General features: G+C 41.4%; 1 protein-coding gene across 1 annotated transcript in view; it reads left to right on the top strand.

Moving 5' to 3' along the window:
* The first annotated feature begins 614 nt into the window (after positions 1–614).
* Positions 615–23,277, top strand: part of LOC137092637 (uncharacterized) — a 66,711-nt gene continuing 44,048 nt past the window's right edge. Inside the window, exons 1-3 of the mRNA XM_067456979.1 lie at positions 615–822; positions 9,383–9,715; positions 10,103–10,333. Coding sequence (XP_067313080.1) covers positions 780–822; positions 9,383–9,715; positions 10,103–10,333 — 607 coding nt within the window. The 5' untranslated portion in view covers positions 615–779. The remainder of the gene's footprint in view (positions 823–9,382; positions 9,716–10,102; positions 10,334–23,277) is intronic.

Below are 23,277 nucleotides of genomic sequence, written 5' to 3'. Positions count from 1 at the left end.
ATCATGTGACACTGAAGACTGGAGTAATGATGGTAAATTCAGCTTTGATCCCCACTTTTCAAAAGAAATATATAAATCATACAGGATGATGATTTTTGAAAATGTAAAAATGCAGAATGTTTCCTGTGTGTTCTCTATCTCTCTCTCTCTCTCTCTCTCTCTCTCTCTCTCTCTCTCTCTCTCTCTCTCTCTCTCTCTCTCTCTCTCTCTCTCTCTCTCTCTCTCTCTGAGAGTTCATCTCTTCATTCTCTCTCTCTGCAGACATGAACATGAACTGACTGGATCAGAGAGAAACACTATAACATAATTCATCACAGTCACTCAACGAGAGGAAGATATTACAAACAGCCTGCTGTGATCCTTATTCTGGTTTTACTCTCAATGAAACTTTTTGGCTTGAAGAAAAAAAAAGGGGGGTTTGCATAATTAGTAATTTCACCCACTTGCTGCTTCAGAAGTGATTAGCACTTTTACACATCCTGTTTTAGGAAGTGTACCTGAACGTTTTTCTTCTTTTTACCCCTTTCTCCTAGTTTCAATGTCTTTTTTAGATGTAGTGCAAACATCATCTGCCTTCCCCCACATGAGGAAGCTTCCTCTTTTCTCTGGGAAGCGGTCAGATATTTCCTCATGTGTCAGTCCGGAGTGAGTCTCGCTGTGAGGAGCTTCATGAGAACCAGAACACAGACGGACTGAAGTCCAGACACTCGTCCCCATCTGAAGCTGCATACACACTCTTCTGCTGCGATCGGCTCTTCTGGAAACTGAGCTTTAGAGAAATGATGCTCATCTTTGGACTGATGCTGCTGCAAACTGCTGCATGTGAGTCAACTTTATGATGCTGTTCGATCACATGAACCTCTGAGATAAAAACACTCGAATATTACATTTACTGTAGTCTGCAGTCATCTAGTGTTTCTGATCTTCTTAACAGTGGGAATCTGTGGAGTTATATGTGAGAGGGAGTGTGTGTTTTTCCTTAGTTTCCATTGTGCTAAAAAAGATTCAGTATTTTTTTAATGTATTTATTTAATTACTTAAAATGTATAATATGGGGTTTTATCAAATGACATCTTTCCATTATTATGTCAAAATGGTCAGGACATTATAATAAAAGTGAGAAATGTCAAAGTTTAACGCGACTGAACAGAAAGTGTCGGAAAAAGACATTCTGCATTATCAGAACATCATGTTACAGTTTATTTTTTTCTATTGCTAACAAGCGCTTACCCTTACTTCAGATACTTTTTCTAAACTCTTAACACAGACTCACATCTACAAAACACAATTGGCCAAATGGACAATCTTCTTCTCAAAAACACATTTTGTTAAATATATACTAACTCTTCGTTTCAAAATAGAACACACGTTTCTCTGCACACACTCATTTTATCAAAACACTGGAAATCTGACTCAATGAAATTATTCTGTCAAAGTCTAACACTTGTTTTCACTTCACAAGGTACATGCAGTCAATCAAAGTATACCAGGTTTCAAAATAATTCTGGCTGTTGTTAACATTACAAAAACTGCATAGACTTTTATGTGTCAGTTCCCTATATCGAGGGAACTTCGCACTGCGTCGAAATGACGAATTGGTGATGCTCCCTAAGCATCAACGCATCTGAAGTATGAATGAAACTTGTCCAATCCTGATTGGTGTAACGTCATGACGTAGATGTGACGGCATCACCGGAAGCTATAAAGGGATGTCCGGCGCATAGTAGCGTCAGTTATCGCTCTTCAGCAGTAACGCTCTGTGTATATTGTCCGTCTATTTATTGTTTTACGTCCCTTTATAGCAGTAAATTAAATATATATATACAGAAATAATGGCGACTAAAAGCACTGATTTCAGGCGGTGTGTGCCTCCGTGTCCTCGATTCATGTCGGGTGCAGACACACATTCGCTCTGCGTTCTATGTTTGGGTGTGCAGCATGCCACAGCGGCTCTCGAGGGAGCCGCTTGTGAGCATTGTGAGAAGCTCACACTCAAGGTGCTTCGCTCGCGGCTGGCCGTTTTTAATGACGGCGGTCAGCCCCGTGAACCCTGTGGTTCTGGACCCGCAGTCGCCAAGGCGGCTCGGCATCTCAGATCATGGGGTTCACAACTGGATTTGTCAGCAGAGATTGAGACTGCCGAGGCACTTTCTCAATCATCCGCTGACAGTCCAGATGACCGTCCTCCCCGTGTGGAAGCCCGCGGTGTGGCTTCTTCCCCAGGGGGGGGGGGGGGGGGCGGTCCGATGCTCGTGCTCTCAGGTTCTGAGGAGCCAGATGAGTTCGACATCGAGGCGGGGGATGAAGATATACTGTCGCCACTTCATCCGCTCGTCAATGAGGAGTTAGTGGAGGTGTTGACCCGTGCTGTGGCCAAATTAAATATCGAATGGCCACAAGAGAGGCAGGAGATCCAGCCACCGAGCAGGCTGGATGATCGCTTCTCTCTCGCCGGGCTCCAACACCTCGCCGGGGCTTACCATTCTTCCCGGACCTGCACAACGAGTTGAGCAGGTCCTGGAACAAGCCTTATTCAGCGCATGTATCCAATCCCCTGGTACTAGATTACTCTAACGTTCTGGGGGCGCGCGAGGCTGGTTATGGGACGATGCGAGCTATCTTTCGCCCGAATCGGCATCGTCTCTTAAAGCCCCAGCACTGCCCACCAAGCCATGCCGGGATACATCTGCATTGGTGGGCAGGGCATATATGGCGGCTGGGCGGGCAGGTAGTTCCCTGCATACACTATCTATTTTGCAGGCGTACCAGGCCGACCTCCTCAAAGAGCTAGATGAGGGAGAGGGTCCCTCCCCTGAGGATATATTAGAGCTCCGTAAAGCTGCTGACCTGTCTCTCCGCATCACCAAGGAGACGGCCCGTGCCATCGGCCGCTCCATGGCATCTATGGTGACTGTGGAGAGACATTTATGGCTGAATTTATCGGGGATGAAGGAGAGGGATAAAACCTTTCTCCTGGATCCCCCGATTTCGCCTTCTGGTCTGTTTGGCAACAGATTTCAGGTGGCAAAAAAAAAGTTGGCAGCTTTTCGGCAGTTTCTCCCTCGTCGCTCTAAGGGGAAGGCTGCCCAGAGCGGGCAGCCTCAGCCGTCCACTAGCTCCTCGCACCGGCAGGTGCAGAAGGAGAGCGTTGCTTTTTGAGCCCCTCCTCCGGGAGCCTGGCAACAAAGGCGGTGCTCTCAACAGCAGCCTTCGAGGCCGAAGGGCGATCTGAGGAACGTCATTCTGGCTAAGAAGGCTGCTGCAAAGAGGTCCTAGCCTCGGCTGGACCTTCAAGAGCGCCCCCCCCCCGCGCGGACGCAACCGAGGTTGTTCTCCGCGCGGCGCTCGGAGGAAAACGTTGTGGTAATCCCGCCGTCACTGACGCTTCGGGCCACATCGTTTTCCCAGGGCAAGTGTCCCCACACACCGAATATCGCTTGTCCCCACACACCGAATATCGTCACCAGCTGCTCCCTGCCGGGGCTCCGCTTCACGGGGCTGGGGACGAGATTCAAATAACACCCGAGGTCAGCCTCGAGAGGCTGATTCCCTTAATAGATTATCTCGGCGCATGGAAATGCCTTCCGAATATATCAAAATGGGTCCTGCGTACTGTAGAGACAGGGTACAGACTGCAGTTCGATCACCCCCCTCCAAAATTCAATGGGGTGACATAGGGCTGGGCGATATGGCCCAAAAAAAAATCCCCGATTTTTTGCCAAAAAATTCGAATTACGATTTTAATCGTTTTTTTTTTCTTTTTTTTTCTTTTTTTTCTCCTACTTAAAATCAATCTGCATGACAAAGAAATTGTTCAAAACAAGTTTTAACTTTATTTTGTTTAGGTAAAATATTTGCAGCTTGGTAGAGTGCCTACCTGGGGTGCCAAACTTTGTGCAAAAAAGTATAGGAAAAATTTAAATGTTATGCTATTTAATAATATGCTAATGATATTATTAAATATAGATTACCATTGTTCTTCAATATTCTCACACTGAACTGACCGATAGCTTCAGTTATTATAAAATGAGCTCTTTACTTGCTTTCTGTGTAATTTAGTTTTTCATGAGACTTGGTGACTTCGTACTTTTCTCCATATATTAAGGAGCTAATAAATCAATAAGTGCTCTTCTGCTGGTTATAGTGGTGGGCACTGCATATCTTTTTTTAATAAAAAATGCTTGTTTGCCACAAAATGGATTAAACATTAAACTAAAATAATATTTCTTTCACAAGACCCCTTTACACTTTTAGTTTTACAAACCATCACATTAAAAATAGCATATTTTGGATATTTAGAGCTTTGAAGTGCTGGAAATAAGTGCAGTAAGTGTACAAAACCATTGGAAAGTGCTTGAATTTCAATCTCAAAAGGTTGTACGAATCCTGAGATAAACAATGACAACAACATTAAATCCATGTGGTTTTACTACAGTAAATCATGGTGAATGTTGGTGATTTGTGACTGAAACCCTGACCTTCGCTCATGTTGTCTCCACGTCAGCTCTGTTTGATCTGATATCTGTGGTTTATAACAGAATTCTGCGCCGAACGCTTCCACTAGATCACAGTAGCGATGTTATTAACTCTGTGGTGAATTTAAACGCTCTCTCACTGGATCTCCAGCGCTGTGTATCGTGTCTGTCACGAGATCTGCCCGCGTGTATGAGCTCGCGCTGCGTTCATTGTCCGCGCAGCTCAAATGAGCGCAGTTCCGTTTAGACTTCAAACACACTTTGCAGCGGGGTATTGTTAATAGTTCTGTGAAATACTGAACCAATGACACTTGTTAGACGCTATCCTTGTTGTTTGTGTATCTCTGTGGCAAACGTGCGGGGGAGGGCTGAGCCATTACGGGAGCCCAGAGGGAGCGTCGGCGGATTTTAAAGAAAAAAAACGATTTTCATTCACAAAAATCGACATGAAACTACAAACTCGAATTAATCAATAAAATCGATTTATCGCCCAGCCCTAGGGTGACATGGACTGCAGTGGTGCCACAGCGGGTTCGGGTAATAGAACTAGAAGTAAAATCCTTGCTGGCGAAAGGAGCCATTGAAAAGATTCCAATGTCGGAGAGGGATGCCGGGTTCTACAGCCGGTACTTTATAGTTCCAAAAAAGGATGGAGGGCTGCGGCCGATTTTAGATCTGAGGTATCTATACCGGTCTCTGAGGAGATTCAGGTTCAAAATGTTGACTATCTCTGCCATCGTGAGTCAGATCCAGCCCAAGGACTGGTTCGTCACGATAGATTTAAAAGACGCTTATTTCCATATATCCATCCTTCCATGCCACAGGAAGTTTCTGAGGTTCGCTTTCGGGGGCGAAGCATACCAATATCGTGTACTTCCGTTCGGTCTAGCTCTTTCCCCTTGCACGTTCACGAAGTGCATGTATGCAGCTCTGGCTCCATTGAGACTTCAGGGCATCCGTGTGCTAAATTATATCGATGACTGGCTAATCCTGGCACAGTCGTACGAGATGGCAGTTCAGCATCGAGATGTAGTTCTGTCACACATCCAGTGCTTGGGGTTGAGACTCAATTCGAAGAAGAGTGTGTTACAGCCGGCCCAGAAGACGAGTTTTCTGGGGGTAGTATGGGACTCGATTTCGATGCGGGCACATCTATCTCCCGCACGAATTGAGACCACTCTAGCGATAGTCTCAAGAATAAAGCTAGGCCAGAATATCACTGTAAATCACTTCCAAAGAGTATTAGGGTACCTAGCGGCAGCATCCAATGTGAGTCCCTTCGGCCTGTTACACATGAGGGCTTTACAGTGGTGGCTAAAGACTAGGGGGTTCTATATGATCAGAGTTACGCGCAAATGCCTTCGGGCTCTAGTCATTTGGAAGAAAATCTGGTTTCTGTCCCAGGGACCAGTGCTGGGAGCATCGTGTTGCCGGAAGACCGTTTCAACAGATGCATCCCTCACTGGTTGGGGCGCGGTCATGGAAGGCCGCTTTGCGAGAGGTCCGTGAGAGGACCGTCATTCCTCCTGGCACATAAACTGTCTGGAGATGATGGCGGTCTACAAAGCTCTGAGGAGTTTTTTCCCGGATCCCCGCGGACACCACGTTCTGGTCCGCTCTGACAATATGGCAGTCGTGGCGTATTTGAATCGCCAGGGGGGGTTGAGGTTGCACCCTCTGTGCGGACTGGCGCATCTCATCCTCCTCTGGTCACAAGAGAAATTGTTATCCCTCAGGGCGATGTACATCCCAGGTATACAAAATCAGGGGGCAGACATTCTGTCGAGGCAGGGGAATGGCTCCACCAGAGGTGGTGGAGCAGATATGCGAAAGGTTCGGCCCAGTGGAAGTGGATCTCTTCGCGTCTCGAGAGACATCCCACTGTCCACTGGGGTTCTCCCTCACTCATTTCTCCCTCCGTTGGGGCTGGATGCCATGGTACAGACGTGGCCGAAGCTGTGTCTGTATGCATTTCCCCCTATCGCTCTGCTCCCCGTGGTCCTGGTGAGAGTTCGGCAGCAGGGAGTCAGTCTTCTTTTGGTGGCTCCTCGTTGGCCGACTCGAGTATGGTTCTCAGACATCATAGCTCTGCTGGTGGGTCACCCGTGGCAGGAGGGGGGAGGGACCCTCTGAGGAGGGACCTTCTGTCACAGGCGGGGGGCACAATATTTCACCCCCGGCCAGAAATATGGAGCCTGTGGGTCTGGCCCCTGAGGGGGCCAGGTACCAGGAGGCGGGACTACCAGCAGACGTTATAGAGACCTTACTCAGCTCTAGGGCTCCCTCAACTAGGAGATTGTACAGCCTCAAGTGGAATGTGTTCATCACTTGGTGTAGAGAACGTGAGGTGGATCCAGTTAACTGCCCGGTGGCTTCAGTGCTGGAGTTCCTCCAAGATCGTTTCTCTGCAGGGCTTACCCCATCTACACTCAAGGTGTACGTGGCTGCCATTGGGGCTTTCCACACTCCTTTGGGTGATGGGCAGTTGGGTAGGCACCAATTGGTTGTACGATTCCTCCGCGGGGCTAGGAGGATGAGGCCTGTAGTTAGGACCAGGGTTCCTTCCTGGGATCTGGCGGTGGTTCTCGAAGGGTTGGCTGAGGCTCCCTTTGAGCCACTCGAAACAGTTGAACCTAAGTTTCTGACCCTTAAGGTAGCTTTCCTTCTGGCTATCACATCTCTGAGGAGAGTGGGGGATCTTCAGGCCTTGGCAGTTACGCCGACTTGCCTGGAGTTTGCCCCGGGGGAGTAAAAGCTATCCTGCACCCTAGACCGGGCTATGTGCCTAAGGTGCCTTCTAACATGGTCAGATCTTTAGTTCTACAGGCGTTCCATCCTCCGCCTCATGTGACGGCGGAAGAAGGGAGACTTTTTCTATTGTGCCCCGTCAGGGCTCTTAGAATATATATTGAGAGGTCAGCACAGTGGAGGAAATCTGAACAACTTTTAGTGTGTTTTGGTCCGCCTAAGAAGGGTTTGCCTGCAGCAACTCCCACTATAAGTAACTGGATAGTGCAGGCGATTGCCTCGGCATATCAGGTGCGCGGTCTGCCTTCACCTATAGCCGTTAGGGCACATTCCACCAGGGGCATGGGCTCCTCGGTGGCTCTTCTTTCGGGCATTCCAATGTAGGATATTGGTGAGGCGGCAGGTTGGGCCACTCAACATACTTTTATTCGATTTTACAGTCTTCACCTCCCTGCGACTCCCGGCGCCAGGGTGCTCCAGTCCTAATTGTGCCTGGGTTCCAGCTTCACATTAGGGCAGGCGTACCCTTGGTGTGTCATAGTGGGTACTCATTCCCCAATTCGTCGTTTCGACGCAGTGCGAAGTTCCCTCGATATAGGGAACGTCTCGGGTTATGTATATAACCCTTGTTCCCTGAGAGGGAACGAGCACTGCGTCTCGTCGCCACACCGCGTATCGCCTGAGAGCGTTCTGCTTCATCGTGATAATTGATGCTACTATGCGCCGGACATCCCTTTATACCGGTGATGCCGTCACATCTACGTCATGACGTTGCACCAATCAGGATTGGACAAGTTTCATTCATACTTCAGATGCGTTGATGCTTAGGGAGCATCACCAATTCGTTGTTTCGACACAGTGCTCGTTCCCTCTCAGGGAACAAGGGTTATATACATAACTCGAGACGTTTTACAGGTATTTGTATGCAAAACATGCAGTACACCGTTTTTGCAATTAATTTTTTTGTTCTGTATGAAAACTGTATGTTCACATTCAAAAGCATTGCAATAAAAAAGCAAATCAGTGTTTGTTTGTTTGTTTTTTTTTGTTTTTTTTTGTTTTTTGCCTTTCACAAGTTGACACTGTATTTTGGTAATAAGTAATACGAGTTTGTTAGAATTAAGTGAGGAGATGGGGTGGTGGAGGGATGCTAAAATGAAAAAGGTCAACGAGAGAAGGTAAATTTGCTGTATACATACCTCTTATCATTGATTAGCTTGATGTGCTCCACTTGGGTTTAATTAGGGTTTACTACAGGAGGTACAGTAGAAACACGGTATGATAGAACAGAAAACGTTTTACAGTATTGCTTACAGTGACCAAAATATGCATGAAGAGCATTCTGAAAAACAAAAACAAACAAAATGCCCAAAATGCCCAGTTAAGGGGAGACAAAAAAAAGCACAAAATTATTGTATATAATCTCTATGATCTTTATTTATTTATTTATATATATTTTTTACTTATTTATTGTTGTTGATTGTTTTTAATTCTGTAGCACTTTGAGATTTTGTTTAATATAAAGTGCATTATGAATAAAATGTATTATTATTATTATTATTATTATTATTATTATTATTATTATTATCTTTAGGGTTAGGTCACATGTTTTCTTAGGTGATCCACCTGGGATAAAACCGCTTGGTATGTCCACCCTTGGATCCTGCACCTCTCCATGCTTCTCTCACTAGGCCTGCTTTTCTACCTGGGCCCCTTGCTCTTACTCTTCCTCATCCAGACATTACAGTGTTTGTCTTTTTCTGGTTGCAAAAACTTCACTCCTCAATGTCCTCATTTGTAATAGATAAAGTGCCAATGTAATAGAAATAAAGAACCCCTGCTACTGATTCTAAGCCAAACTGGAATCGGCTGTGTGTCAATTATTCAATTGTTTGTTTGTAGCTGATATATTGTTTTTTAACTGATATCATTGCAGAAGCAGAGGTTTTTATACTGTATCTAAGGTTTGAAGCTATTGTGGGATGTTGGGGGGGGTGTCTGGAGGCAGTTTCACAATAACAGTCTGATTTGACTGTAATTCATGATGTGTGTGTGTGTGTGTGTGTGTGTGTGTGTGTGTGTGTGTGTGTGTGTGTGTGTGTGTGTGTGTGTGTGTGTGTGTGTGTGTGTGTGTGTGTGTGTGTGTGTGTGTTCTTCAGGTATGGAGTTTAACTGCAGGTTTAATCGGGCAGATCCCTGTTACGCAGCTCTGGGACACACACTCAATCTGCTGATGGTGGACACTCGTGAATATGACCTGAAGATACGAAAGAGAATAAACAACAGCCCAGATGATCCAGTTTGTAGAGTAAAGAATGACAGGATCAGGGAGAGTGAATGTGATCTTTTTATGAACAGACCTGAAGTGACCGTCATTAATGGGGCTCTGATAATAAACGGTGTGATCAGAGCAGATTCAGGGAATTACACTGTAAGACTTGCTGGCTCAGACGGCACACTAACATGTGGAGATCTTCAAGTGAATGTTAAAGGTACAGTAACTCTCTCATCAGATTCTTTACAATCTCATGATCTCCATAGATCTCACTCTCGTGAAAATTAATCAGTGGAATTATTATTATTATTATTATTATTATTATTTATTAAAAAGCATCTGCACTTGCCATGTTCTAGCACTATTTTCAGAAATAAAATCTAGTATTTTGCTTACTGTACATTACCAACTTTTTCAAAGTATTACGGGAAAGTATTACTAAAACAGTAATTTGCTACATTGTCATATGACTATCCTGTGCTGCATGTTTAATTCAGTAATGTCAAGCTATCATCTCAGCAATAAACATTTTTCTTTTAAATGTCTTAAATTTAATGATTTCATAAAGAGTTGTGGCTGTACTGTCATGTGTCCCTCCCTCCAGCTCCTATTGGCTCAGTGAACGTGTCATTCAACTGCTCCTCCAATGGGGTGAAGACAGTGTCCTGCTCCTCTGATGGGGATCAGCTCATCTACAACTGGACTCTGAATGGAGATCCACTGATGGATAGAAACGCCAACATTCAGCTGAATGAGACAACTGATGGAGAAATCAGCTGCAGTGTGAAGAACCACGTCAGTCTCGGACAGAAGAACATTAATGTAAACTGTCCTGGTGAGCTTTTAACACATGAATCTCGACATATCTATAAAAACCACAGCCACACTATGATAAAAAACAATGAGTTCCCTTCATTGGACACAGTTAATTCTAGAAAGTTTATTTCAGCCGATCTCAGCAGTAATTTGTGTAGATGTGTTTTTGGTTTCAGTGATTCGGCAGTGATGTTTTATTGCAGGATCACCGACTGCAGCTGTGACCTCTAGTTTGACCTCTACACTGACCAGCAGAGTTTAACAGAGTACGCCACAGGAAACATGATGGATTGGTTTTCTTTAACTGTTGTTTTCAGTGTTTTCAGAGCCTGTGGTGTTTGTGCTGGTCTGGTGTTTTCAGATGATGGTTCTGTTTGGTCTGTTAGGAGGTTTTCACATCTACATGAAACACGCATCAGGTCAGAGACATTTATGATCATCATTATGGATTTGATATGTAGATATTGTGAGTGTAAAGATGATGATATTTTGATGTTTAGGAAGGAAACAGGAAGATCAAAAATTGAGAATGAGGAGATTTAGAGAAGGACATGAACACACAGCAGAAGATCCATGAGACCAGCAGCAGATCTCAGCACATCTATGAGAAATCTCCTCCTTTTGCTTCCACAATGTTTTCAAGCGACTCAAACAATTGTGAAGATGTCAGATCACAGCAACTTTGGATTGACATGCAAAACTTTTAGATATTATCCCGTACTATTTTAATAGGCTTAGGACAAGTAATTTCTGCCTAACATGTACGCTGTGTCTGCTCAACTGAAGTGAAGTTATGAAGTTGAAGTTAACTCACATGTACTATATTATAGCTGTGTATTACTGCCATATAGATATTACTGTGACACTCATCTCTGGCTGATAACAGATTATTTCCTAAACATTAAATCAAACATTTTCTGTAAAGCTGCTTTGAAACAACATGTATGGTGAAAAGCGCTATAAAATACACTTGAATTGAAAAAGCTTGAATTCAAAACGGTTCCTCTTGATCGGTTTCTCAGTTCTGAGGTGTCTGGTGTTGGTAGTAACGCTTTAGATTACGGCCTGGAAAGTACTGCATGATTAAAGTGAATGTACAGCATAACTTTCTGTAATTATACTGTAGCTATAAAGTAAGTATGTGTAGGTATAAGGGAACAATATGTAATATTCTGGGAATAAAGGGGTACTATCAGGAAAAATAACAAATAATTTATACTTTAAGTATTTTTTAATTAAGGGGTAATAATACTGTAAGTATTTTTTAATTAAGGGGTAATTATCTGGGGTAAGTATGAATGCGGGCTGTAAATTAAAGTGGCTCTTGTTTCCCTGTTGTTTCATGTAGTTACGGGGTAAGTACAAAAACACATACACAATCTGATATCACTCATAAATATTTATTTGAAAAACAACTTAATTCAAAACAGATTTATAACACGTATTCGTTTTTTTTTTTTTTTTTTATAAACTTTTCATTCCAATGATAACGTCCTTACAGAAAGAGACATGTTTTGTCCCTTTCTCTTTCTTGTCTTTTCTTGTTCCTCTTCTTAGTTTTCGTTTCCATTGATGGATCATGGATGTTGGGATGAATCCCATGCCTTTGACATTTTTTATTATATATTAATAAAAGAAAAAGTAGTACACCAAGAAATGCTGTCATAATTTTAGTAGGCTAATCGTTTCATATACGATCAGCTGTTACCAGCGCGTGCATGAGACGCTTCAAGCTTTTATGACGTTTGCATGCACGTTTCATCTGAAACACACGCGAGAACGGACATCTCTTGTATTTTATTCTTGTTTGTTTCTAATTGCTATTATCATATATGATGTTATTGTTTGTATACTGTTGTGAGCATAAAAAAAACGACAGCATCAGACATCCACATGAGTTTTTCGGCGCGCGCAAGTCACGCTTAACCCTTCAAGTTACGTCAAGCGCGAAATCAACCCTCGCATGCACACGCTGATAACTGCTGGTCGGATGCGATATATTGCTATTTTTCTTTCAAACACTTATCGTTTAACTTAAGAAGACATTGATTCATCCATTGGGATCGTATGGATACTGTAGTTATTGCTGTATTTTTTGTGTATTCATCTGAGGAAATAAAGTCGTAGCCTATACATCTGGCATGAGGTAAAAGACGAGTAAACGGTGAGGACATTTCATCTGTGGCCAGGAAGAAAAAGAAGAGGAACAAGAGGAGGATGAAGCCAAGCAAGAGAAATGAATGTGCTCTAAATCTGTTTTAAAAAAAAGTTTTTCATTTTCATTTTTTAAATAAAGGTTTCAGAGTGATATCAGATTGTATTTGTGTTATTGTATTTACCCCTTAACTACATGAAACAAGAGGGGAACAAGAGCCACTTGAAATTAAAGCCCGCACATAGGCTACTTACCCCGTGACTACACAGATAATTAGCCTACCCCTTAATTAAAAAATACTTACAGTATAATTACCCCTTAATTAAAAAATACTTACAGTATAATTACACCTTAAATAAAAAATACTTACAGTATTATTACCCCTTCATTAAAAAATACTTACAGTATAATTACCCCTTAAATAAAAAATACTTACAGTATAAATAATTTGTCAATTTTCCTGATAGTTACCCCTTTCTTACATATTATTGAAATACTTGATTCTGATTGGTCAATCGCGCATTCCAGCGGCATGTTATTTCCAGATAACACCGGCATACGGTGGTATTACGAGTTATCTTGACTGGTACTACTTTTATGCTTAACGCTGGCGCCATCTTGTGGATTAAACAGCCGTGGGTTACAATGGAAGACTTCAAGGCAGGTTTCCTTTATAACGTTTTTAATATAGATATTTTTCTTACACAAACGCATCGATTCGAATCAGAAGGCTCTATTAACCCATAGGAGCCGTGTGGAGCACGTTATGTGATGGACAGCTGCATTTTTTATGGACTTCAAACACAACAACAACTACTGCTGGGTTAGCATGGACTTTTTAAATATAACCCCGATTGTATTTGTCTGAAAGAAGAACGTCATTTACACCTACGATAACTTGAGGGTGAGTAAATCATAGGCTTGGTTTAATTTTTGGGTAAGAACCCTTTCAGCATTCATTTTCAACATTTAGCAAGGGCATATGGCAAATAGATAAAGGCTTAAAGCAGGTTGGAACTGTTTTCCTTCGCGGAAGCTTTGCGTAAGAGCTAATAAAATATTTAATCTCGAGACAATATTTTGTGTCTAATAATTATTTATTTGAGACTAGTAGCCGCCGTGTAATAAGCGGGATAATGTACACCCAGCCGGTTGTTATCGCAGACAGAGTGATCAGGACCCCGACGCGAAGCGGAGGTAATCTTTAACAAGTAATCCCTTACTTGTTACCCCAATATTACATATTGTTCCCATATACTTACTTTATAGTTACACTATAATTACAGAAAGTTATGCTGTAAATTTACTTTTATTATGCAGTACTTTCCGGGCCGTAATCTAAAGTGTTACTGTACTGTAAGCTAGTGTGTTAAAAAATGTGATTCAAACTAGTTACAGGTGTCTACTAATAACTATTATCTTTGCAACACAAAAAGAGAATGCATGGTTTAGTTTTAAACACAAGTTAAAATTCACCCCATAGTCTGGGTTAGTTGTAACAGCCCCTGGGGTGAGATGTAACATTATGATATCCACTGGGCTGATATGTAACATAATGAAATAAGGATTATTACAAAAAAAATATGTACACAGACACACAATAAACATAATTTAAATTTGATTAAATTATCAGAAATTCCCATAACAAAATTCAGGAGCAGAAATTCCCATAACAAAAATAAACAAAGTAAAAAAAAAGTTACTTTTTTACGTCAAAATAGTTTTTTTACTCTAACATCTGCTATGTCTGCCACAGAGCTCTACTTTATCACATGTGGAATAAGGACTAAACTGAGCATGTGCAAAGTGAAATTAGATGATTGGTAACTAGTCCTGATTGGACAGACTGGAGTTGTTACAACTGACCCATATATCAACCATAATGACGATTCAGATGGAAAATTAATATTTATTCAATGTTGGCTTGCTGTCTGGTGCAGTCGCAAGAAGCAATCTAAATGTAAACTTTAAACAAACTAGCCTACATTTTTCCCAGAAAAGTTTGAGTTAGAATAGTTATAAGAGCACAATTAGCATATTAGGCTAAGAAAAGCTTACGTTACCTGTTCGGCGTGGTGACATTTAACCTGCCGCACAGCCTCTGTAGTGCCATTTTGTCAGCAACCGCCTTTATCAAAACATCCTAAAGCACGCAACGCAACTCGGCCATCGTCATTATGGCCCCACCCACCGACTCTATACACGATGTGATTGGCCTGGCAAGAGTTTGGCGATTACAGCTCAGAAGGGTATTGAGAGTTGCTAGACGACACTCGCGGGCAGATTAGATTTGCTGCCGCTAGGGTGCGTCTAGATTTCTAGGCTAGTCTCCACCCTTTTTGAGAATAGACATGAAAATGCACTATTCAAACTTAAATGCTTTGGAATAAGATTGGTCTTGTTTTAAAGAAGAATTTGGCAGATTATTGCTTATGTGAAAGCGATTTAAAATATGAAAGTTTGAAAAGGTTATGAAAGTTTACATTTACGGTAAGTTTTTTTTAACAAAAAAATACTATAAAATTGCTATGAAAAAATCCCATTGATTGTTTTAAATGCATTTTTTCCTGTAAATTTCTGGCCAAATATCACTTCTATCACAAAACATTCAGCAAATATGGACCCTTGAGCCTCCGATCTTTCCGGTGATATGTGTTTTATCAAAATTAGGAACGATTTTCATTATAAAGTAGTTAAAACAAATTTTGTAAAATGAAACATGACACCGGGGAGGAGCTCTAGAATAATTTAGAGTAGCGTTTCCATGGTAACGTGATTTCAAAACGGTCTTCACAGGATGAATTTTGAGTTTGATGTATGATAGAATTTATGATAATTACTAAAATATATGATATGAACAAGGCGATCAAAAAGGAGCAGCAAGCGCGCCCCCAGCAGGAACGTGACCGTTAAAATCCTATAAAAATAAAAAATAAACATTGAGTTTGGGACAAAGGACACGGAAATGCTTTAATTCACTTCCACATTTGGGCCTATAAAGTGACATCATACCTGCACCACTCTATGAAAAACAGCCAAAACTATATTTAGGCTTACCGTAGTGAATAGAGATTTAAAAAAAAAAAAAAAATAGATTAGTGCTTTTTTCATGTTCTCTGTCAATAATGGATTTAATGAAAGGGTGCTGCTTGATTGGATTGATTGGATGTTGTTTTTTTGTTGTTTTTTTGTACGGTTTTGTAGATTTTTGAAAGATATTGGAATTAAATATGATTGTGTGCATGTGTGAGTGTGTGTGTGTGTGTGTGTGAGGTTGTGTGTGTGTGTGTGTGTGTGTGTGTGTGTGTGTGTGTGTGTGTGTGTGTGTGTGTGTGTGTGTGTGTGTGTGTGTGTGTGTGTGTGTGTGTGTGTGTGTGTGTGTGTGCGAGTGAGAGTGTGTGTGAGTGAGTGCGTGAGAACTCAATGCGTCTCATGAGCCTCAGGTCCAGAGAAAGAAGGTGCAGAAGATTGAGTCCAGACGGGCTCTCTCTGAGATTTCATCTCTTCATTCTCTCTCTCTCTCTCTCTCTCTCTCTCTCTCTCTCTCTCTCTCTCTCTCTCTCTCTCTCTCTCTCTCTCTCTCTCTCTCTCTCTCTCTCTCTCTCTCTCTCTCTCTCAGATGATGTTGAGTCTCGGTCTGTTCGTGTCTCTGGGGTTTTTGACGGTTTGGTATTATCAGCTTATGCAGATGACATCACTGTTTTTACTACAAGGCAGGAAGGCAAGAACAAAAACATTAATTTATATGAAAAGGCATCTACATCCAAAGTGAACTGGGAGAAAAGTGAGGGGTATATTATAGGCAGGTGGGAAGAGACGGGATGTTTGGATTTTACTGGAGAAGCTGTCTGGCCGGTTGTCTAAGTGGGAACGGCTATTACCACAGTTGTCCTACAGAGGTCGAGTTCTGGTTGCCAACAACCTGGCAGCTTCTGTCCTGTGGCACAGGTGTGCAGTCCTGGATCCACCGGAAGAAGTCATATGTGAAATACAAAGAAAGCTGGTGAACTTCTTCTGGAGTGGTGAGCACTGGATCCGGGCATCGGGGATCTACTTGCCAGTCTGTGAAGGAGGACATGGACTGATGGACGTCAAGAGCAGGATCAATGCTTTTAGACTGCAAGCAGCAAAGAGACTCTTGTATCACAAAGAGTTGTTGTGGACCCACACTGCGTGTGCCATTTTACAGAGGGCAGGGGGTCTCGGACTGGACAAACACCTGTTTTTAATGAGATTGGAAGAAATGAATCTTTCTGGAATTACACCTTTTTATCAGACACTGTTTTATGTGGGGAGGAGTGTTTATAAAATGGACAAAGATTGGAGCAATTCTGCTCAATGGGCTCCGGAGGAACCTTTATTTTTTAACAATATGATCCAGACAAGGCTTTTATAATCAGTGACTGTCAAAACCTGTATCATTGGGAAGGGGATTGTGAAGCTGGGTCAACTCATGGATAACGATGGATGGAAAGGGGTGGGAGTTATTCAAGGAATTACGGGCCTACAGTCACAGAGACTTGCATCTAAGCTGATAGAAGAAATTTCCATGGTGGTAAAAACATGTATGGAGAGAACATGGCAAGAGGACAAATGGATAACCATAGTGGCAAACCAGAATTTCCAAGGATTGGCATTTCACTGCTAATGAGTGACGAGGACGAGGGTGAAGTCGCCAACTCAATCCTGAACTCTCGGACTCCTCAACTGGAGTATTTGGACAATGTTTCAAAGAAGGCGCTATATCACTCTACGGTTAAAGTGATGCATCAGCGGTCACTAAAGCGACAGAAAGCCTCCAGATGGCCAGGTTTGTTGGGACCAGAATTCCTTGTGCGAGACAGGTGGAGGACCCTGTATAAACCCCCTGTAGAGAAGCGTACTGCTGATCTGCAGTGGAGGATTATCCACGGGGCCATAGCTACAGACAGACACGTGGCACACCTGAATCCAGCGGTGGGGGGGCAGTGCAGGTTTTGTGGTGAGGGAGAAGATTTAGAACATCTGTTTTTAAAATGTGGCAGATTAAATAATCTTTTTCAGTTACTAAAAATTTGGTTTAATGGTTTAACAGGGGATTTTAATGATCAGGTTTTTACTGGAGGGTTGAAGTATAGTTTTGTTTTAAGGAAGAGAGTATTTTTATTGAATTATTTAATAGGGACAGCAAAAATGGCTATATGGAAGACCAGGAAGAATAAAGGTCTAGGGTTGGCAGCGACGGATCCTAAAGTGATGCTGCTGTGGATGGTGGCAGCAAGATTGAGAGCTGAGTTTGCATATTACAGTGACAGTCTTACCAATAATGTTCCTGCTTTTTGTGAAACATGGTGTTTTAAGGAGGTTTTATGTGTTGTGTGTTGTACATGATGATCAGTTGGTTTTAGGGTTTTAGAAAAGAAAAAAAAAGAAAAGCCATTTTTTTTATGTTTTGTTTTGTTTTGTTTTTAAGACATCATGTTTGTAACATCATGTTTGTAACTCTCTCTCTCTCTCTCTCCCTCTCTCTCCCTCTCTCTCCCTCTCTCTCCCTCTCTCTCTCTCTCTGAGAGTTCATCTCTTCATTCTCTCTCTCTGCAGACATGAACATGAACTGACTGAATCTGAGAGAAACACTATAACATAATTCATCACAGTCACTCAACGAGAGGAAGATATTAACAGCCTGCTGTAACACTCACATATATCCTTATTCTGGTTTTATTCTCAATGAAACTTTTTGGCTTGGAAAAAAACAAAACAAAACGTTTGCATAATTAGTCATTTCACCCACTTGCTGCTTCAGAAGTATGATCAGCACTTTTACACTGTTTTAGGAAGTGTTCCTGAACGTTTTTCTTCTTTTTACACCTTTCTCCTAGTTTCATTGTCTTTTTTAGATGTAGTGCAAACTATTTTAGTGCAAACATCATCTGCCTTCCCCCACATGAGGAAGCTTCCTCTTTTCTCTGTGAAGTGGTCAGATATTTCCTCATGTGTCAGTCAAGAGCGAGTCTCGCTGTGAGGAGGTTCATGAGAGCCAGAACACAGACGGACTGAAGTCCAGACACTCGTCCCCATCTGAAGCTGCATACACACTCTTCTGCTGCGATCGGCTCTTCTGGAAACTGAGCTTTAGAGAAATGATGCTCATCTTTGGACTGATGCTGCTGCAAACTGCTGCATGTGAGTCAACTTTATGATGCTGTTCGATCACATGAATCTCTGAGATAAAAACACTCGAATATTACATTTACTGTAGTCTGCAGTCATCTAGTGTTTCTGATCTTCTTAACAGTGGGAATCTGTGGAGTTATATGTGAGAGGGAGTGTGTGTTTTTATTAGTGTCCATTGTGCTAAAAAAGATTCAGTATTTTTTAAATGTAGGCCCCTATGTATTTATTTAATTCTTTTACATTTACAATATGGGGATTTATTAAATGACAACTCTCTATTATTATGCCATAATGGTTAGGACATTATAATAAAACGAGAAATGTCAGTTTAACGAGACAGAAAGTGGCGGAAAAAGACCTTCTGCATTATCAGAACATCAAGTTAACAAACATAAGGGTTTTACATAAACTATGCAGACTGAAAGCATGAGCATTTTACAGTGTATATTTATTTATTTATGTATTTTTTTTTTTTCGATTGCTAAACGACAGTGGACACAACTGGAGTCACATGTGCAAAACTCTTACTACAGTCTGCACAGCAGCAGTTAATGTGGCTCAAACTCTAGTTCGTTTTTCATTGCTTGAACACAGTTTTCCAAACTCTTCCCAAGACTTTAACCACAACCTGCACAACACTGTGGATTTACAGCACTTTGTTCAAATGCTAATACATTGCTGTCAAAACTGTGAACCACACATTCAAAATATTTCAGCCTTGTGCCTTTCAAACTCTACTGATTGCAATTTGGGTTACTTGTTAGTGAACAAACACACATACACACACACACACACACACACACACATATACAAGGAAGACGGTTTGGGGAGGGAGACAAAGAAGACAAAGAGCTGTTACTGTATATCAGAATCACACCGCAAGTCTTAATGCTCAATTCTGATTCTGAGCCTATATCTGATTCCAGTGTGAACTGTTTGAGGTTTCAAACTAATACGCATGTGCAAAAGAACAATATCAATGACATCCGACGCAGCGCGCTGTTGCTAAAGTACGGGAGGTTATGGAGGAAGTAAGCATTTTCACTTTTATTTAAAAATGTTTGTGTAATGGAAGCCATAACATTAATGAGCATGTGCTGAAGAGGAGAAGAACGAAAAGAAAGAGAGCAAAATTGGTTATTTTGGCCTTTTGTCACCTTCCTTTGGCACTGAAGCCACGTTTTTCTATGTCCACGTACTTTCATTTTGTGTGCTATTTTTTCAAAAACGGAGCGGTTACGGTAGGATCCTTCTAGCAAAGCTTGAATTGAAGCTATGAAGCTATGAATATGAATCTCCCCATATACTAATTAGGTCTAACATCCCACTCTCCCTCCATTGACTCACTCCATCGCTGTTCTTCATATCTAGTCAAGTTTTTAAAATTACTGTCTGTGTCTGTTGTGTCTAGGGCTAACTCGCCGGCACATAATTGTGACAAATGTCGACGTAGATTGACGTAAAAGTCGCATCAAATCCGCCTTGGTTGTTCACACTGCGGCCGCATTGGAAAAAAATCAGATCTGGGTCTGATTCAGGACCACATATGTATGTGGTCTAAATCTGATTTGAAAAAATCAGATCTGGGCTAGATTTGAGTGTTCACACTACCTCTGAAGAAGTCTGACCTGGTCACTTGACCCCCAAAAAATCAGATTTGGGCCACTTTTGCCTGCAGTGTGAACGGGGCCTTATAGACCTGTTGTGAACCATGGAGAGAGGCAGGATTAGCCCTTCAATTATTTGTTCGATTTACAGTATGTACTTTTAGTTTCTACCTTTTTTTTCTCATTACTGTAATTCCGTAAATTACTAAAGACTATTGAAGCAAACTGCTAATTTTTATTTACCTTAAAGAATTATGTTGTAAAAATCTCAATAAATCATATGAAAGAATGTCACTCTGTTCTTTGAAGAAAAAAGGACTTATGAAGTCACTGAAATTGTTCAAACTGTAAAGATGAAAAGTTAGTATTTTCTGTATTGGTGTTTGATGCTAGTGTTTTTCTTCTTAGTGTGTTCTGAGTGACAGTGTGTGTTATCTCAGTGAGGGTTGTGTATAGTGTTTGCTGCACTGAGTCTGTATTGAGCCACGCACTGTAAAAAAAAAAAAAAAAATACCTGTAAAAAAACGGTACATCTCTGACAGCAAAGTTTCCAGACGGATTCCGTAAAATTACAGTAAAAAAACATTTCACAAAATTTTGTGCAATAAACCGTAAAAATACAGAGAACATTTTACAGTCAAAATTAATTAAATGACAGTTAATTAACTGATAAATTATGTCAAATTACACATAAAACAACTCATTTTCAAGTTAATCTCTGCAAATTTATGGTTTTTATGGATTATTTTATAAATCTTAAATTTTATTCAAAGCAACTTAAAAATTAAGAGTATGGAAGCAGCAATAAGTCCATTGACAATTTCTAGATAGTCTAATATAATTTCTAATATATATATATATATATATATATATATATATATATATATATATATATATATATATATATATATATATATATATATATATATATATTTACAGAAAATAGCTAGATTTAATGGGTCATGTGTTCACAAAAAATGGAAATGGTCTCCTGAAAATGGTTGGAGTTTGTCAGGTTATTCCACCAGCATGAAACAGTCCAGATAAAGGTCTGTGAAAGTGATTTTCTTTGAGATGGCACCACAATGCGCCATTCGCCTTTCTGGATGGCATATAAATCTAAAGCAGTGAGTTTAGGTGTAGGGGTGCAGAACCAGTTGTTGGTTTGTAAGCAAACATTGATGCCAGTGGCTGGAACATGAGCTTGGATGAGTTGTGTAGCATGTTCTGATAGAAATGGCCTGATCATCCCAATGCTGTACAAGGCAAATCTGCAAGATCAGGCAGTTCTAGCAATGTGGTCTGTGAAGTTAAACTCACAGGGCTGGCTGAAACCACGAGCACTTCCTTTTTGGCGAGGTTGAGTTGAAGGTAAATGTCTTCCAGGTGAAGGTCGGATATTTCCATCAAGCAGGCTGAGATGCGAGCAGCTACCGGCTGATCAACCGCTGGAATGAAGGGTAGAGAGATGTGTCAGGACAGCAGCGATAAGAAAATTCATGTTTCTGAATGATTCTACAACCCCAAATCAGAAAAAGTTGGGACAATTTGAAAAACGCAAATAAAATAAAAAAGAAGTGATTTCTAAATGTACTTTAACTTGTATTTAATTGCAGACAATATGAACACAAAATATTTCATGTTTTGTCTGGTCAACTTCATGTCAATTGTAAATATGCATCCTTTCCTGTCATTCAGACGTGCAACACATTTAAAAAAAAGTTGGGACAGGAGCAATTTAGGGCTAGTCATGAGGTAAAAAGGTAAAATAATGATGTGATTTGAAACAGGTGATGTCAGGTGATTGAAATTATGATTTGGTAAAAAAGCAGCATCCAAGAAAGATCTAATTCTTTAGGAGCAAAGATGGGCCGAGGATCGCCAGTTTGCCAACAAATACGTGAGAAAATTATTGAAATGTTTAAAAACACTGTTCCTCAAAGAAAGATAGGAAGAGATTTGGATATTACACATTCAACAGTGCATAACATAATTACAAGATTCAAAGAATCTGGAGGAATTTCAGTGCGTAAAGGACAAGGCCGCAAGCCTAAGCTGAACAACCGTGATCTCCGATCCATCAGGCGGCACTGCATCAAGAATCGTCATTCATCTATAAGCGATATCACCACATGGGCTCAGGACTACTTTGGCAAACCTTTGTCAAGTACCACAATACGTAGTCACATCCACAAATGCCAGTTAAAACTGTACTGTGCCAAAAGGAAGCCTTATGTTAACAGTGTCCAGAAGCGCCATTGACTTCTCTGGGCTCGGAGGCATCTGGGATGGACCATCACACAGTGAAAATGTGTACTTTGGTCAGATGAATCAGACAATCAGTATTTCAGGTATTTTTTGGGAGGAATGGACGCCGTGTGCTCTGGACCAAAGAAGAAAAGGATCATCCAGACCGTTACCAGCAACAAGTCCAAAAGCCAGGGTCTGTCATGGTATGGGGTTGTGTTAGTGCCCTTGGCAAAGGTAACTTGCACTTCTGTGAAGGCACCATTAATGCTGAAAAGTACATAGAGATTTTGGAGCATAATGCTGCCTTCAAGAAGATATCTTTTCCAGGGACGCCCATGCATATTTCAACAAGACAATGCAAAACAACATTCTGCACACATTACAAAGTCCTGGCTGCGGAGGAAGAGGGTACGGGTACTTGACTGGCCTGCCTGCAGTCCCGACCTGTCTCTAATAGAGAATGTGTGGCGCATTTTGAAGCGCAAAATGCAACAATGAAGACCCCGTACTGTTGCCCACCTTAAGACTTGTTTGCAGGAAGAATGGGACAAAATTACACCTGAAACACTTCATCACTTGGTGTCTTCAGTCCCTAAACGTCTTTTAAGTGTTGTGAAAAGGAATGGCAACATTACAAAGTGGTAAATGCTTTACTGTCCCAACTTTTTTTGAAATGTGTTGCAGGTCTGAATGACAGGAAAGGATGCATATTTACAAATGACATGAAGTTGACCAGACAAAACATGAAATATTTTGTGTTCATATTGTCTGCAATGAAATACAAGTCAAAGTAAT

Source organism: Pseudorasbora parva, chromosome 11 (genome assembly GCF_024679245.1).
Source record: "Pseudorasbora parva isolate DD20220531a chromosome 11, ASM2467924v1, whole genome shotgun sequence".
In the NCBI taxonomy this organism is placed as follows: Eukaryota; Metazoa; Chordata; class Actinopteri; order Cypriniformes; family Gobionidae; genus Pseudorasbora; species Pseudorasbora parva.
The sequence above is the reverse complement of the archived record's forward strand: the minus strand, read 5'-3'. Positions and strand labels throughout refer to the sequence as shown.